This window comes from Aspergillus pseudonomiae (assembly GCF_009193645.1).
Source record: "Aspergillus pseudonomiae strain CBS 119388 unplaced genomic scaffold BDV37scaffold_115, whole genome shotgun sequence".
Classification (NCBI taxonomy): domain Eukaryota; kingdom Fungi; phylum Ascomycota; class Eurotiomycetes; order Eurotiales; family Aspergillaceae; genus Aspergillus; species Aspergillus pseudonomiae.
In genome coordinates this window covers 90,193-107,702 of record NW_022476107.1, presented here as the reverse complement: position 1 = coordinate 107,702, position 17,510 = coordinate 90,193, and the positions used below count along the sequence as shown (strand labels likewise).

The 17,510-nt window shown below is 50.2% G+C and overlaps 4 protein-coding genes across 4 annotated transcripts; all 4 read right to left on the bottom strand.

Annotated features, from left to right (window-relative positions):
* Window positions 1-3,337: 3,337 nt before the first annotated feature.
* On the bottom strand, window positions 3,338-8,911 carry BDV37DRAFT_275948 (uncharacterized protein; the record flags this gene model as incomplete). The annotated part of the gene is made up of 9 exons (XM_032085480.1): window positions 3,338-3,424; window positions 3,455-3,541; window positions 3,578-3,706; window positions 3,740-3,857; window positions 3,891-6,253; window positions 6,869-6,870; window positions 7,042-7,384; window positions 7,446-8,129; window positions 8,180-8,911. 9 exons carry the CDS (start codon window positions 8,909-8,911, stop codon window positions 3,338-3,340), a joined length of 4,545 nt encoding a protein of 1,514 aa, XP_031935977.1.
* Window positions 8,912-9,887: 976 nt separating this feature from the next.
* On the bottom strand, window positions 9,888-12,976 carry BDV37DRAFT_262896 (putative AMP-binding domain protein). Its single transcript, XM_032083479.1, has 6 exons — window positions 12,838-12,976; window positions 12,102-12,785; window positions 11,820-12,015; window positions 11,326-11,753; window positions 10,619-11,258; window positions 9,888-10,560 (listed from the first exon to the last, which is right to left on the bottom strand). Exons 2-6 carry the CDS (start codon window positions 12,228-12,230, stop codon window positions 10,253-10,255), a joined length of 1,701 nt encoding a protein of 566 aa, XP_031935976.1. The 5' UTR covers window positions 12,231-12,785; window positions 12,838-12,976; the 3' UTR covers window positions 9,888-10,252.
* Window positions 12,977-13,264: 288 nt separating this feature from the next.
* BDV37DRAFT_25313 (60S ribosomal protein uL13) lies at window positions 13,265-14,915 on the bottom strand. Its single transcript, XM_032082523.1, has 5 exons — window positions 14,711-14,915; window positions 14,400-14,535; window positions 14,170-14,223; window positions 13,852-14,110; window positions 13,265-13,755 (listed from the first exon to the last, which is right to left on the bottom strand). The coding sequence occupies exons 1-5, from the start codon at window positions 14,729-14,731 to the stop codon at window positions 13,617-13,619; spliced, it is 609 nt and encodes a 202-aa protein (XP_031935975.1). The 5' UTR covers window positions 14,732-14,915; the 3' UTR covers window positions 13,265-13,616.
* A 735-nt stretch (window positions 14,916-15,650) lies between these two features.
* BDV37DRAFT_288340 (putative serine palmitoyltransferase 1) lies at window positions 15,651-17,489 on the bottom strand (the record flags this gene model as incomplete). The annotated part of the gene is made up of 1 exon (XM_032088260.1): window positions 15,651-17,489. One exon carries the CDS (start codon window positions 17,487-17,489, stop codon window positions 15,651-15,653), a length of 1,839 nt encoding a protein of 612 aa, XP_031935974.1.
* Between the last annotated feature and the right edge of the window lie 21 nt (window positions 17,490-17,510).

Below are 17,510 nucleotides of genomic sequence, written 5' to 3'. Positions count from 1 at the left end.
GAGAGGCTGTGACCTATTTTCTGGGGCCGATTTTCTGGGAAGAAGATATAAGTTACTATAATAATCGTTCGGAACGTCGCAGCAAAAAAAAAAAAAAAAAAAAAAAAAAAAAAAAAAAAAAAAAAAAAAAAAAAAAAAAAAAAAAAGGACTATAAGAAAAATAATAAAATAAAAATCAAAAACGATTTCTAAGCCTCAGATCGATTCTCCGCGGATGATGATGGATCAATGCACAGGCCCTACTCAAATTCAAGATCCACGCAGGAGTGAGCAATCAGAAGGACTCCATCTGGATCAGTAAAGCACTGGAAATGGGTCCCAAGAAAAAAGGATGTGTGGTGCTTTGTTACCCGGTGACTGATCCAAATTGACAGAGAAATTAATTGTCCGATCGATGGAAAAAGAAAAGCACCGAAAGAGACAGGTTGGGATCATCCACTGATCCTACTAGATTCCTCCACTGAAGAGCTGAAGCTCCAATGATATCACAAACGAATGGATCGCATTTTGGCTATCTCCTCATGATGACAACGAGGCATCGACTGCTGAAGCGAGGTCTCCTAGGTCGTCGCATATCAGATCCAGCCCGTGTCCTTCTGTGATTTGTTTGCCAATGAGTGTCGTTCGTAGTAGCGGTGGGATCGGACAGCTTCCGTTAACCCAATCAATTTAAAATTTGCATGTCGACCGAGAGAGGTACAGAGCCAGAGCTTCCCTCCTGCCTGTCAAGTGTCAGTGGCTCCACCTGCACGGGCAATCAAAAAACAAAAAACAAATAAAAAATAAAAAAAAAAGCATCGTTCGTTTAGGTACGTACTTTGGTTCCCGTCCGGCGTCGACTGCATTTTTCTCTCTTTGGCCTCGCGAATCACGGGATCTTTCCCAAATGAGTCAATTTGGCCTTGAACCCTAAGCTGGACGGGGATCTCTCCACGAGAACGAGAACAAGAACACGACCAAAAGCATCGCTACCGCCATTCAATCCCGGTTTATTCTCTCATAATTTTAATTAGTTTACTTGGTTAGCAGGATCGGTTTCTCCCTTAATCCCGCATCGCAACACCCAACAGACCGGTTCTCCCCTCCAACAAGGCAACCTATTACACACAGCTCGACCCATCGTGGGGCCAGAACTGAGGTAAGTCCAGCAATGTACTGAAGTACTCCGGATATTCTCTCTGATCTCACTGGAAGCTGAGCACAAACCCATTCCACACGCACGAAAATCCCCGTGCGAACCAAAAAGCAATGACTTCATCTGACCCGTGGAACTCCACTTAGGTACCAGCTCTGCGACCAAGACGGCTAAAACGGCTCCGACGGAGACGCACACTCCAATTAACCGTTTTGCTCATTGTTCGCCTTAACTTAAGACTCGCTCACTAAGACCAACTATAAACTTGGGTCGACCCGGAGTGCCAAACTATTGAACACCGCTTCCCTTTGTCCTCCCGCCGTTACGCTCACTAAACTCAGCGCGGTCCGCGGTTAAGGGGCGGGCGGCCGCGGTTGTGAAAAGAATGGGGGGTTGTAGTTGATCGTTAGGTTGGTCTGATCCGGGGACTTTTCCCCAGGGCTTTTCTTTTGACCTCGTATTCTGTCAACCGGGATCCAATCGTAGTCTCGACCCCCATTGGCACTTGACAGGGTCATCCACGGTGGACAATTCATCAACCGGGGCCTTAAAGTAACTTTTGTGTGCGGCTATTTTCGTCCCTGGAGATTAAAATTGACCGGTTACCGGATTTGGACCTCTCCCAGGATCGTTGAACGCGTTAAATCGTTGCGTTGCCAACGCGGCGCCATGGAATTGAATGGGTAAGGCTTCCCTTAACCACTCAGCCACCCGTTGGAGATGTCTTGGAATGTTGTCGCAGAGGTTTTCTCTGGGCGTTGTCTCGCAAGGTGTTTCTTTGCTTTTTTTTTTTTTTTTTTTATATCATCTTGCTTAGTTCTCGGTGCTCAGTGGTCGTCCCACGGTACTTCTCCTTTTGTTCGTTGACCGAATCGATATTAATTCGCGATCCCAACTTCAATGATGGAATATCCAGACTAACCCAATCGCGTAACCTACCCGGAGTACTCCGTACTCCGCTCGCAAGAAACCATTGAAACCCTGAACATTCCGACTCCACCAGGTGAACCCTAAACCATACAACCTACCTACAATATACATACAATAGAATAGATCCATCCATGCCAACCACAAGCCCACACCCCAATAAATAAGAAACAGGAGACCTGCACATAAGCAGCACCCCTACATTCCTGTCTACAGACATACAACATGCATACAGCGCATGCATTACCCATAGTATAAGTTCCTAACGCCAACATTTAGCCGTTAGTATTTAGAATACTAACCCAACACCCACAAACAACATTACGTTGGAGATGGATCCCTACAACCAAAAGACAGACCCAATCTTAGAAAAGAAACTATGTAAGAAGTTGAAACATCGCCCTAGCCTACACCTTAATCTCTCCCCGTCTATATCTATGTATCTACAAAGCCTACCTGTCTTATCTGATACTGCTCCGTAGGAAGATCTATCATATTTCGCTCGAGATAAAACAAAAGTCCTACGTATGTATGTATGTACGTATAACCATACACACCCCTACGGAATAGAAAGGATTTAGATCACTTACTTACTTACCTATACACCCAATAAGACCATCATCCCCGCCCCCTGAAATGGTACGATAGATCCAGGCCATCTAGTAATAAATAAAGCCCATGGATCCAACGTACGCAAACAAAACACCTTGGCTCAGCTTAGCTCAGCTCAGCTCGTAAAGCCACCGTAATGCGATGGTCTAACTAGTTATTTATTATAGGTGAGTAATATGGTACATACCCCTGATCACCAACAATGGAGCCAAAATATATAAATAGATCTTACTCGGCGAGGTCGGATCACGCCTTGGTTATCTCTGGAACTGGCCAGAGCTTTAGGAAGGGAGCACGTGGTGGGTTGCTGTAAGGGGTTGACCAACTTTGATCTTTTTTGCTATCTTTCTATTTGGGTTGGGCTTTCTTTGGTGCGGGTTTTGGTTTTCGATGTGGATTATATGGGCTTTTGGGTATAGTTGGATCTGGAGTTGCTCGGATAGTCGGATTGAGTGATTGGTAGTGGTTATGATTTTATTATGATTTCTTTCGTACTCCTTTCCTTATACGGTGTTGAATCTTGCACGGATTTATCGATTGTTGTTACTATCTAGAAATAATGACCCCCCGCATATGCTTATACTATACTACCTATATGGTAACAATATCAAAGTAACACTAAGCGACATACAACAGTATGCCAGACATGCCTCAGAACGCCAATCAATCATTATTGCCGATCTCAAATGCACGACGGCCCTCCACAAGCCCATCGCTCACTTTAGTCACGGCCGCCCACACCGGCGCAAACTGGATAGCCTCGTCCAACGCTGGAATGACCCCCGGCTGGTTATGATCGCTCCACAGACAGACGACATGGCCTTTCAGCGCACCCTCGTCCCAGTCCACATCCACCGTCCATTGGTTCTCCCAGGTGCGACTCCAGAGTCGGATCTCGTTGACGCCAGCCGCGTCATACGGGAAGCGCGGGTCATATGCAGATCCGGCAACGTGGAAGTTCTTCACTGGCGTGTCGAAGACGATCCTGCATGCCCGCGTGTTCAGTCCAGACACCTCGAACCGAGCTTGCGGCTTATCGGTGGACTTGGAGATATTGAAGGACACCCAGTCTTTCATCGGGTAGTCGCCCTCCACTGGCTGCGGAGCAATTCCTTCCCAGGAGCAGGACAGCAGGTTCCTCCTCTTAGTGTGCCAGTCACAGGCTATGTCTTGGCCGGCGGCGCTGGGCAGGTCCTGAGTGACATCTTTCACGAACGGAGAAAGCCCGGCAAAGGTGGCGCGGTTGACGCCAGTATCGAGGTCGACCTCCTGTACGAAGTAAAGTTTCAACCGGCTGGAATCTGAGAAGGGAAAAGCCACGAGGTTGTAGATCAGGGTACCCAGAAAGACCGCCAATAGGAACAAGGGGATGTGGTAGGTATACCGGTGGATGAAGGGTAGAAGCGGCGTGAGCAGAATCGTCGTGAATATGGCGATGGCGACGTAGGCGAAAAGCGGATAACCGCCGTCCTGTCCTGTCTGGCTGATGGCACTGATCGTCAGGAGCGCAAGGGGCCCGACCATGATAAGGGTAATCGGAGCAGTGAGAAGAAGCTGCAAGATCCACGTCCACTTGGGCAAAGCAGAACTCCAGGCTTGTTCGCGGCCATAGACGTTGGGATCGACCACCTCCTCGTCTGCCAACGCATGATTATCTCCCCCAACTCGCACATAGTTTGCAAACGTAGTCCGCTGCCCACTGCCCAGCAGGGACGTTGACTCCGTTGGCTCTTCTTCCGCCTCCTCTCCATCGTCCTCGCCAGAAGTCGTACCCCGGCGGCTCCCGTGGCCACTGACCCGTCCTGAAGCTGGCCTGAGCTGGTTCGCATACTCGGTTTTGGACGGCAGGGCAAAGAGCTCCAGGTAGGAGATCCACGTGGCTAAGAAGATACCAGCATGGAAAAAGAAGACGAAATACCCACCAGCCAGACCCCTTTGGTTTGCATACACAGTTGCAATCACCGCAGAAACCCAGGAGAGAATGTACATCCAGGTGAGGGTGTAGATACGATGGAAGGCCGACGGGCGAGCAAAGTCGGCCACACGGGAAACGAACCAGGCCAAAAAGACCCAAGCAGCCGCCATCATGCTCCAGACCGCATAAGCGCTACTATGAATGATGTACGGATTGACCTTGGTAACCAAATACGCCAGGCCCACCGCGACGACGGTCGGGATTCCAAAGAGGAACGGAAAGCGGAAGAAGCCTCGAAGTCCCTGCAGGGGCACCACGTCGAAATGGTCTTCAGACTTCGCCGATGACCTGAACAGATACATCTTGTCCGCTTTTGTAAGGGCGATGCTCGTAAAGAGTAAAGTAAGGGGGCCGACGATAAGCAGTGTCACCAGCAGTGCAAACAGCGTGTGAAGCTGGAAGACCACAAAAGTGCTTCCGAACAGGTCAAACCAGACAGCCTTGGAGCCAGATCCACTGGGAACGCCCCCATCAGTGTTCGGCGAACCGTCGAAACGATCGGTCGAGTCGGATACAAGTCCCTCAGTCGTAGCAACAGCCGCCGACAGCATATGCCAGACCGAGTCCTTGCTCGTATGTCGAGTATCATCCTGATTCGTATGATACCTCGCTCTGGGCTCCATGAAGGCAACATCTAGGCCACGCAAGCCCATATTCCCTTGAAAAACCACATAGTCCGTCTGACTAGCGATCAATCCGATATCAAATCCATTAGCACTGAGCACCGATCCGAAAGGATGCGGCGACCGCATATACGGGCCCGTGACCTCGAAATCGGAGCTCCGGAACAGAGTCGCCCGTCCACCAGCTCCCGCGCCCTCCAGGTTAAGGAAAGTATGAGGTAACTTCGAGATCGGGTGTTGACTGTACACGCGCGCACCATTCAGGAAATCTTCTTCGCCATTGTTGAACAGCACCACAAGACCTCGCCGCGGAGCATGTCCCGGCGTAGTGAAATACTTAACGAGCTGAAGGCAAGTGACAACGCCGACGCCATCGTCGGTGGCCCCGAAACCGGTCGAGACACTATCGTAGTGCGAGTTCACAAGCACGCCTCCCCTACTCATCGGCACCCCGTTCGGTGCTTCCCACCAATGTTCTGTCTCGTCTTCCCACCCACGGATATAAACGATGATATTGGTCCCTTCGAAATAGACGCCGAGGTCTGCATCCTTCAGGGTACCCCCATAAGTGGTCAGGTTCGAGTACACGTCATCGAAGACAAAGACATCCGGCTTATCCTCGTCCAAAGCTCGGTACTCCTGGTCCGAAGGCGTGGCGTCCAGGATCTCGTTAATCCGCCTCAGTAACCAAGAGTGGATGGCATCATTTCGACGCGAATTGTATGGATGGAAGCCGTTCGTTAGGACTTGAAGATCAGCCCAAGCTTCCGAAATGTTCAGACCGCTAGGCGGGGAGCTGGGAGCGGAAGGTACAACATGGTGCACGACCAGCAACGGGATCAGCAACGCCAGATAAACGATCGCGGTGATAATAGTAACAGGCCAGCGGGTGAATGCCAGTGGGTTGGCCCGCGGCAATCGGAGAGAAGCCATCAGATGTCGGCCTCTTTTCAAGGGGTCCAGCCCAGGAGCGAGTGACGACTAAGACGCGAGCTTCCAGACGCTGGCGATGTGGAGAGAGAGAATTGGAGATCGCGCATCAAGGCGGAAGGGAAAGTGGGGGGGAGCTTAAAACGGAACTGAACATTTAATGCGCGGACACCAACACTTCCAATGATGTCAGCCGACTCGAGCAGTATTCCAAATTGGGTTAGCGTGGTATGCCTAAGTATAGATCGCATACCGGTACAGAGCACCCTCCTATCAATCCGGATCTCTTGCGACAGGAGAAGATTTGATGAGGAACAACTGAAATTCAAACCTTAAAGGAATCAAATACATAGCATAAACTAAGTCTTCTAATGTCTAACTAGAAATACAAACTTATTTTGGAATGCTCCAACGCCATTGATGCAATATGTAGCTACAAATAGTGCCGAGTCCTGGATGCAATACGCCGTACTTAGATAAAATCTATACATCCCCAGCAGCAACCGTAGGAAGATGTATATACCCTGTTGCCGGTGTTCCGTTTCCTCCACCAGGCCGAGTATGGCAGCATAGCTACGAGGCAGCTTCATTCCAATGCGACCGCATATATGCCTAGTCCCGGACAGATAAAAAAAAAAAAAACAACCTAGAAGGTAGCCCCTGTACCGCTACCAATGCATGTCCCATATGATCAACTGCGACAGCTACTTCGTAAAAGCAACGCCCACACCGTGACCAGATTCGTCTGAGAGAACAACGCGGAATGAATAAAAACGCTGAGGCCAAATCAAAGAAAGAAGAACGAGATACGCTCAAAGGTATAAGGCAGGGGTATCAACCTTGAGGATGTCCAATGTCAATATAGTCGTCATCGTCGTCGTTAATTGCTGTCGCATGCATCAGGCCAGTCACTTGACCCTCGTCCTCGTCTAATTCTTCGTCGTCGTCATACATGGTAGCCTCGTTCATCTCCCGGGCCGGAGGGACAGTTCGGTTCAGGTGGTCGCGGAGTTGCTTGACGCCGTCACCGCTGAATACACAGAACACTTGCCGCTGCTGATGCGTGAATTCCGGAGGTGCATCACGACAGAACTTCGTAAGCTCATCCCGTAGGAACTCCTGCACCCCGGTCAGACTGAGGTGAGTGAGTCGAGGACAATTGTTGAGTAGAGCGTGGATTCCCTGTATCACATGTGAGACAATTGATTCTTAGCAAGGAGCATTGACCGATCGGAAGACTTACAGGCATGGTCAAGTTAACACAATAGCTTAAATGGACTCTCTCCAGGCTACTGATGGATGAATGGGGCGAGGCCTTTGGCCGCGCTAGTGCCAAGATACTGTGATCGGTGATCAAAGTGCACTTGACCAGACCGATCCGCCGCAGTTTCGGCAACGTTGCTAACTCCTGAACACTGCGGTCCGTCAGACGAACGCAACAAGCCAAATCAATGTATCTGATCCGGTTGCAGGACTTCACAAGCTGGATCACAGCCGCATCGGTGATGTTCGAGCAGTGGCCCAGGTGAACGTAATGCAGGTTCTTTCCCAACTTGCATATAGCCCCCACTGCACGGTCGGTGATAAATTTACATTTGGCAAGCACAAGATTTCGTAGGCGAGGAGCCGAGCTAACTATGCGCTCTACAGCATCGTCTCTGATGTGCTCACACGCTGTCAAATCAAGTATACGGAGGCTGTCCATAGAGAGTTGCTTTGGGAGTTCTAGGAAGGCTAGATCGTCTATCTCTGTGCAATGCGCGAGCCGTAGTTCGCGGAGGTTGGGAAGGGTAGCCATGAGGGAAGTTATAGAGCGATTGGTGACAGATTTGCAGTCGTGCAGGTCGATCTCCAGGATAGCCGGACAGTTCCGAGCAAACGATGTAATCGCTCTGTCCGTAACTTGTATAACACCGTTGAGTTTCAACTGATCCATATGTTAGCCTCGGTGACACAATGATTCAAGACGGTACTCACTCTTTTGATGTGTCGACAGTTCTCCGATACGACAATTAACGAATCATCTGTCACTTTGATACAGTTGGTGATGTTGAGCCCCTGGAGCCGAGGACTGTTCCTGGCCACAGTGTATAAAGTGTGATCCGTAAGGGAACGCAGATCCGAGACATCTAGGGCTTGCAAATGCCGATTGCCTTCCACTAGATCCGACACTCCCTTGTCTGTCAGTTTCGAGCAGTTGGTCAAAGTCAACCGCTCGATCCGGTTACATTGTGCGAAGGGTACAAGAGTGCCGTCGCTGACTTCCGCCATCAGGGCAGAAAGATTCAACCTCTTGATCAGATCGGAGTACGAGAAGAAGCTGTCTTCTTTCCCAACTGTCGTCGTAATGCTCTTCATATTGACCCAGTTGCTGCAAGACGGTCGGTGCCATAGTATTCCAACACAATTAGCAGCCCATCCTCGACATACCAACATGCAGCTCAACATGTCGGCTGGCGAGCTGAGCTTTGCAAATATGGCGATCAGGATTTCCGGGGGAAGACGGCCGATCGGCGGGAGCACGTACTGCTCATTTTGTGCGTGTACGTCGCGGGAGGTTGCGATGCCGCCAACGGACGATTGCGAATCATTTGCCTGGGCTGTGAAGAAATCGGTGTCGTCATCAGCGTTCCGGTCCGGGGATGACGAGGATGACGACTCGGAAGGAGCTTCGCTCGAGAACCGAGCGGGTTGCCGTGAGCGGGGCATGAGGACCACCGACGGATGCGAATCCAGCGTGTTTCGGATCGGTTGGAATGATCGGTTTGTGGGATATCTCACAAACGGATGGAAACGTACGGCATGGACTGCGTCTCTATAAAACCATCGAGGCGAAGAAGGCCTAGTAAGAGTCGGCGGAACTCTTGTTCAAGATCGCTTCTATGGCTGCTGGATCGGAAAATTGATCAGAAGGTGAGACGGCGTTCTTTTAGTTCGGTCTAGCTTTTAAAAGCTGTGTTGAAGGCCGTACAGTCGAACGGAGGGGGTGAAGGTGCTTAAGAAGGGGCAACGCGCGTCGGAAGTGCCTGTGGACGGCAAGGGAGGGGGGGAATAGAGGGAAAGGCGGCGGCGGAGGGATGTGAGGGAGGTGCAAATGTTCCTGGTGACGGATGGGTGAAGTGAGCACGGCTGGGAGACGCACTCCAAGCTATGATCGAAAGCGGTTTGGCTAGGGGACTCGTGGGGCGGAGATTATATAGCTAGACGATCGGGCGGCTGTGAAGAAAGGGAAGGCGGCGACTGCGATTCAGCGGAAGGGAGGGGGAGAAGTCAGCAAAGCCGTTTTCTGCTTGCGTTCCGTGGGGTGTGGATTGTTCCGTTATTCGTCAGAATACCAGGTCTTTTGGAGACACAAGGAAACGAAGAATGAGAATGAAATTCGGACGAGTCAGATGTCAGCAATGAGAGGGATAACCAAGTGGGTGATGGGGGGGAAGAGGATCTTCGCTTGACTGAGGGCAAAAGTTGGAAGACTCCCAATCGGTCGGGCAATGTTCGTCTCGTGGCCCGATTGGTTACCGCTAACGCCGTCTGGACTTAAATCTTACTAACCTCAGGCTCCTTCCTTAGTGAAGGATGAGTAGTTCATCCATACTTAGACTCTGCCCACATTTAAGGATCCTGAATCCAGGCAGACATACATATCTTAGTACTACTAGTACTAACTTCTCTCTTTAGCGCCTGTCTCGCATTGCTACCCCCTCTATAGCGTGTCACCAGACACCCGGATCTGTCCACTTGTTCAACAACTATCTACCAAATATAGAATACTATCGTATTGAACTACTGCTAGTATTGAATATATATCATCCCTTTTTCAACCCAAATGAGGATCTGATCAGGCAAGGTCGGGTCTAGTGCCCCCCTTCCGAAAATGGGACCTATTGGCATGGCGGTAAAACTATCGGCAAGACATTAAAGTATGTTGATTGGGAACCAACAGAGATAAATTATAATGTCAGCCTATGCTGGTGCAACCCAATCTCAGAAAATTTGATGTATATTGTCTAGATTGTCTATGCATATTTATTTCCATTTCAAACAATGCATTCATGATCGGTTGGCGCCTTTAGCCCAGTCACGGAGGATATTCTTTCTCACTTTCCCGGTACTAGTCTTGGGCAGTTCCGCCACGACTTCAACCTCCCGGGGAATCATGAACTTGCTGATATCGCTGGCATTTCGGGCCCAATCGATCACCTCTGAACCAGTCAATGATTTCCCTGACTTAACCGTCACATATGCCTTTGGTCGTTCTCCCCAGTGGCTGTCGGGAACGGCTACAACTCCCGCCTCGAGAATGTCTGGGTGGGTAACCAACATAGACTCCAGCGCCACTGATGAGATATTCTCTCCGCCTGTATTTGGCTTATTAGCAAGAAAATATCACAGAGTATCATTCAATTCAAGACTTACCACTGATAATGATGTCTTTCGCCCGGTCTTGGATCTGGATTGAGCCATCGGCATGCCACACAGCCAAGTCTCCGGAGTGGAGAACGCCACCCGCGAAGAGTTTCCGCGTAGCGTCGGGGTCTTTGTAGTAGCCCCGAGCACAGATGTTGCCGACGAAAACAATCTCGCCTATCTCCTTACCATCCCGACTAACATCGACGATAGTTCCCTCGGGAAGATCCGTCTTCACTACTCGTACGGGTAGACTGGTCACGAAGCCATGTCCTTGCCTAGCCATCTTCTTGTACCTTTCACTTGACGGCAGGTTGTCCCATGCAGGCAGGTAGTAGCCTTTTGTGATTGGCCCATATGTCTCCGTCATGCCATATACATGCACAGGGTGTAGGTTCAAGTTAGTCATTTGCTCAAAGAGATGAGGCGTAGGCGGACTCGCTGCGACTGTCACATGAACAGGCTCAGGCAGTCGCTCTGCCTCCTTAGAATTGCAGAGCAGGGTATTCACCGTTGGAGCGGCATTAAAGTGCGTGATGTGCTCCTGCTTCAGTAAATTCCAGATCTGCGGGTAGTCGATCTTCCGCAAGCAGTAATGGGTACCACGCACTGCGGTGACAGCCCATGGGAACGTCCACCCTAAACAAAGTTAGTTGCACATACCCTCGAAAAGTTAATCCAAGTAATGAACACCAACCAACAGCGTGAAACATAGGCAAAGTCCACAGATACCGACACCGACCACGGTGCGAATTGAGCCCAGACTCAATCACATTGCCTATCGCAGCAAGATAACAGCTACGATGGGTATACTCGACACCCTTCGGCCGAGCTGTCGTGCCGCTGGTATAAGCAAGGGCGATAACGTCGTCTTCGGAAGCAGCCTGGGCCTCGAGCCCAGGCCAACCTTTGGCCCCGGTATCCGAGTCATAACTCAGGCCTTCCAAAACCGCCTCATCAAAGGGACCGGATAATTGACCCTCGGTAGCATCCGTGTCCGTATCGACAATGATAGGGATACTGGGCTTTGAAGCACGATAACTCTGCAGAAGCGACAGGAACTCCTGATCAACAATGACAGCCTCAACATCAGAGTGCGTAAATATGTAAGCGATATCGTCCTCCTTCAACCGATAATTTACAGCTATCCAACCATCCATTAGCCAAAACCCGATCAAGCTTGAAGCATATAAAGAAATATACAACTCACCAACATTCACCGCTCCAGCAGCCGCAATCCCAAAGATCGACTCCAAAAACGCAGGCGTATTAGGGCACAGAACACCGACTCTCTTAAACCCATGCTTCTTCAGATAATAAGCAAGACCCCTTGCACGATCCGCCGTCTCGGCATAACTCCGTCTCAAAACCTGGTTATTCACAGTAACGTGATGAATCGCCTCGGCCTGTCTCCTAACATTAGCACTCAACCATACCCCCCTTGAAAGCCAATAGGCAAAGAAAGAAGCAAAGAAAGAAAGTCAAAACAAACCTCAGGCTCAATAGCCGCCGCCCTAGGCAAGAAGAACGTCGGCGACAGCGTATGGAAATTCACCCGTTGCTCTGCGCCAGGGACAAAATGACCCAAGAGTCCTGACAACCTTGATACGGCACCTGACATGATTTGACCTCGGCAATAAGTATGACGACTCTTCTATGAACTAAACGGGCTAATTTAGATTGGTTGGTCACAAGATATGCAGGAAGTATTCAACCAAGAACCAGTAATTATAGATAACCCCTCGAGGAAACAAGAGTAAGTTGGCACAACCGCCCTGTTGAGTCCTGACCCCAAGTTGGAGAAGGCTGCGAAATGCGGGGAAATCGAGACTAGCTCCGAGTCGGACCGCGGAGGAAGGCGGGAGGATCGATTCGACTCCCGCTGAGGTTCCCCTTCCTTCTATCCGGAGATACTACTTGTCGTTTTTTTGGATTTAGGAAGGGCTGCAATTGTCTCGATATGGTAGCTTAGTAGATGTTTTTTACTTCTTTTTTTGGGGTACTATTTCGCTCCTTGCGTAGTCCTTTCTTTCCGCCCTTGATTTGTTTACGCCCACTCAGTAGCGATTAGTAAGGCGCGCCAAGGTGATCGGTTATTGGTTAGGTCCTATTCTTACCTAGGCTATTAACAGTGTCTGATATATGCTTGGGGTAGTGGATTGCAATAATATATATACTGGATTATTATTATAGCCATGTGTATCCATGAAATAGAAAGTAAAACCTACCTTTCCGTGATCATCTGTGACTGTAAGTTGAAAGATAAGATCCGCTGCCGACATATCACATGTTCGGCGCTTTAGCAGTGGGTTAATATATTCAAGCTTATCAGTGTGCAATACATTACACAGTATATGCTATCCGTTATAAATAATAGGCTCAGTTGACCAAACCATTGCCACACGATTAAGAGACACCAATAGTATAGGGACATTACGCGCATGGGTGTGTGATCACGAAGGGGTCCAATGCAGGGTGTATCTCGTCACATTTGATCTACGTATCACCCGCTTATCACACCCGTGGGCGGCAAGTGGATGCACACCTGGGGATGATGAGGATGACCTGCAGTATTGTGCAACGGGCCGAGTATCGCATGGGCATGGAGAGTGAGAAGGGACGATAATGATGATTATTCGGTCTATGTATTAGATGGATATCGAAGTTTACTGAATGGAAATTTTTGATAAGTAACCGGTCGTAGAGTCATTCTTAACTCGGAAGGAAAAATTCTTTGGATTAAACCGCCACGGCGCGAAATAAAGGTCGGCTATTTTGAACAACCTTTCATCCCAAGCGACTCCGTTATTTTTTATAATAAGAAATCGGTCTTTCCAGCCTCCATGTGCGTCACAACATGATCATTGTGGAATATTCATGATAAGGTAGGGACAGTGAGAACAAGGTCGATCGGTTCACCGTCCAAACAATCTCGCTGAAAGAAAACCGTTCGCGATCCCAACCCATCCCATCAAAGACACAAGCAACCAGCCGCGCAACGAGGTATCTAATATCCGTACTGAGCAAGCTGGCTCTTGGTCTGGTCGCTGACACCCGCCGACTTCTGGGCCTGGACGAGTTGGCGGCGAGCGGCCTTCTTGCGCTCGTAGTATGCACTGCTCTTGACCTTTCTGCGCTCCTCGAGTCTATAGTAGAAAAAAAAAAAATCCCGTTAGCCATGATCCAGCCACCCCTGTAGCGAAAATTCCTCCGCTATCCATTCTGGTATATCTAATACGCACCTGGCGACAACGTCCTGGTACTTCCAGCCAACCTCGTGGCTGAGACGGCCGACGGTGCAGTACTTGCGGCCGGGGCGGAGACGGAGGACACGGAGAGCCTGGGGAACAACGACACGCTTCTTCTTGTCATAGGGAGGAGGAACACCCTCGAAGACCTTCAGGCGCTCCATGGCAGCAGCACCACGGGCGGTCTTGTGGGGAATCATTCCGCGGACGGCCTTGTAGAAGATGCGAGAGGGAGCACGGAAGTGGAAGGGACCTGTGATCATTCAGCACAAGCCCACGGAGTTGCGTCGATTTTCTGTCGGTTGCACTCACCACCGCGGGTAGGGTTGAAACGGGTCATCTTGCGAAGGTAGGCGTGGTACTTGACTATATCCCGATATCCATGTCAGTCCGTCTGCACCAGTAACAATATCATATGCTGTTCCACCGCCATTTGCGTAATCCTTGCATAGACTTCCTCCTCTTTGCCAACGCTTTCTTCCAATCGGCCAAACTTCCAAGGAAAACACTAGTAGAAAAGTGAATCGGGTCGGATAACATACGCTTCGCGCGGAAGAACTCGCCGGAGATGTTGAGGGCTTCACACCTCACGACGACGATCTTCTGGCCATTGAGCAGCTGCTTAGCGACAGTGCTGGCCAGACGACCAAGAAGGTGTCCCTTGCCGTCAATGACGACCTGCCAAAATCCATCACAAGTCAGCGATCACTGTAAACCCAAACAGAGTGTCTTTCCCTTCTCCTATATCTCTTCTCTTTTCCTCTCCGCATCCACGGCAATTCAATGTCTTCAAAAGATATATCACGAAGGTTTCCACCCGGGAAGCGACTGCATGTGAAGGGGGTGTACGCACGACTGGCTCGGTGGAGGACATCCTGCTCTTCTGTCACGAAAATATCCAGCGAAAGGAAGAGCGCTGCTCTAGGATACTCCCTTGGGATGTATGTTGTCGGCGGTTGTTGTCGTTGTGGGCAGGTTCTACGCACACAACGAAGTCGGATGAGTTCGCACGCTGGCTAAGCGAGGCTAATGTGCGGCTTGGGTAAGGTCGAATGAGGGCCCTAGCCCTAACTCCGGCCAATCCCGTTCGGCCCCATCACGTGATACACCCGGAGATTCCAGCCCCATCGGCCTCTGTTCAGACTTGATAGGCCCGCTCCACTATCATTTGCCCTTATCAGGGGGTTACCTTGTGGTTTTCAAGGCCGGTGATGTCAAAGATTAAGTGGTCGATAGTAGATGGTATCAATCATTCCGCACACTTATCGCTGCCCGCCCCGCAAGTACAATTGGGCGGAACTTGCAGTCGCCGAGCCGTTCAAGTCCCGTCTAGAGGCACTCCTTGAGCAAGCAATCACACGATGTCCCTTACTGTCTACACGGGTTACTTTGTAGAACTCTTATCTCATTTGCAATCTCTGGGGTGTACGGGGTCGCACAATATAAATATGATAGGCGGTTGTTGATCTCTTGGTTGGACCTATAGACAAGCGCCTTCAACATTTTGCTTGAAGATTGACATGCTTCTAATTACCGGGACCTTATTTAAAACTCCAGTGCAGAAATGAAGATCACTGGGTCCGCTGACTAAGTAGAACTTGAGATCAATGACATTAGAATCACGTCGATTATTATTATTATTATTACTTATTATACTATACGTCTCGTTCATCGCGGCGTATTATACATATCTCCACAAAGATTCCAAAGTAGAAGAAAACATGACCGGCTTTCGTTACAGCGTTGAGGTGAGATGTGAACAGGCAGAAAAAGGTGTCCCTCATTTATGCAATTCAGTACAGGGGCAATTTGGCGTCTCGCGTACCTCTCTCGATGACTTCTTCGATATTCCAGCGAGGAGGCTCAATTGTCTTCCTGCCTCCCTTGAGGTCTTCGTCGGAGGGAGGGTCCCTCAAACCGCCCGCAACACCGGTCGAGTATTTCAGCTCCAGGGCATCTCCTATCTCATCGCACACTCGCAGGATGCGGTCGAGGTCGTCCTTTGTGTGCGCAGCGGACACACAGAATCGGGCGCGAGAGAGTTCCAACGGAGTTGCCGGGTAGGTTACGACGACGACGGAGATCTTACGCCGTAACATTTCATGAGAGAAGGCCGGCATCTTGGCAGGGTTGTAGAGCATGAGAGGAACAATCGGTGAGTCGTCGTGTCCGTACACAATGAATCCAAGTCTCTTGAGTCCGAGTCTCAGATACCGGGAGTTGAAGGCCAGTCGCTGCACTCGTTCGATACCCTGGCCTGGGTGGAGGGGGTCCTCATCGGCAATGAGGCGAAGGGACGAATAGATCTGTGCCAAAACTGAAGGCGCCGGTGCCTCGCCAAAAACTTGACCGGCGTTTATAACGCGCACTTTGTCGATGATCGCCTTATCAGCGGCAATGTAGCCGCCATTGGCGCCAAAGGATTTAGTGAAAGTGCCCATGAGGATGTCGACCTCGGCAGGGTCAACCTTGAAGTAGTCACAGACACCACGTCCATGGGGTCCGACGGCACCGATCGAATGAGCCTCATCAACAAAGAGATGGAACTTGTATCGCTTCTTGAGCTCGAGGATCCTAGGAAGGTTGCACATGGTGCCTTCCATAGAGAAAAGACCCTCGACAGTGACAAGGATCTTCTTCCATGGTCGGTGTGTGCGTGGCTGACCTTGGGAAATTGCTTCTCTCAGGCGCTTCTCAAGATCAGCCATGTTATTATGTGCGAAGACCTGAATAGCTGCACCCGAGAGACGGGCACCAAAACGAATAGACGCATGATTGAGCTCATCTGACAGGATCAGGCAACCTCGTCCGACAAGAGCTGGGAAGATAGTGGCGTTGGTGACAAAGCCCATCGAGTAGACGACCGCAGATTCCTTTCCGACGAATCTAGCAATCTGATTTTCTACCTCGAGATGAAGCTTGGAGGTTCCCGCCTCGCTGCAAGATCCCGCCATACTGATACCATCCCGGCGAATAGTCTCCTCCGCGTAGTCAGAACAAGGCCCCTCGGACTGAGCGAACCCGAGATAGTTGTACGAACTCAAGTTTAGGGTATCGGTCGTCGTTCCCGTCAGCTGGAAATGGAGATTGTCCTCTGACGTCTGATCAAGCAAGGTGATATACCTGCCGGGCACACCCGTCGTAGGCCGTTCGAAGCAATCATTTATTCTCTGTTTAAGGCGCCTCGTGTAGAAGCTCTCGAAATCACTGTACAGCGAAGCGTATCCATTCTGAGGCCTCAAGTGACGATACGTATGCGATAGGAACCACTTGGCAAAGTAGTCATGAAAGTGACCCAAGAAAATGAGAACTAGGAAGCTGATATACGTCGTCAAGGCAATAAAGTACGGAGGTTCATCAAGCACCGGGTCCGGTATCTCGCCGCCCGGATGCTCACTTTTGTAAAGATGCGACGGATCCCCGAGCGGGCCGAACTCGGCATGCTGCTTTGCTCGCTTTCGAAGCTCAGCGGGATCCAATTCAGCGTAGTTGATCGCATCGGAGGGATTGCTGGACACCGCGCGGAGGGAGCCGACGGCCGTCAAGTTGTCGGACGGCACCACCGCGGGATTAGTGCTGTTCGGTATCTCATCTTTCGCTTGAGATTTCTTTTTGCGATTCCAGCGAGGCATTGTGCCGAACAGCTTGTGGTG

Bases quoted from the DNA above. Each gene is read 5' to 3' on its own strand.
- BDV37DRAFT_262896 (XM_032083479.1), bottom strand. From the start codon at position 12,230: ATGTCAGGTGCCGTATCAAGGTTGTCAGGACTCTTGGGTCATTTTGTC. The intron at 11,754-11,819 runs GTGAGTTGTATA...ATGGTTGGATAG, and splicing joins TGCTGGAGCGGTGAATGTTG to CTGTAAATTATCGGTTGAAG. The intron at 10,561-10,618 runs GTAAGTCTTGAA...AGCCAAATACAG, and splicing joins GAAAGACATCATTATCAGTG to GCGGAGAGAATATCTCATCA.
- BDV37DRAFT_25313 (XM_032082523.1), bottom strand. From the start codon at position 14,731: ATGTCCTCCACCGAGCCAGTC. The intron at 14,536-14,710 runs GTGCGTACACCC...GGATTTTGGCAG, and splicing joins TGTCCTCCACCGAGCCAGTC to GTCGTCATTGACGGCAAGGG. The intron at 13,756-13,851 runs GTGCGTATTAGA...TTTCTACTATAG, and splicing joins TACCAGGACGTTGTCGCCAG to ACTCGAGGAGCGCAGAAAGG.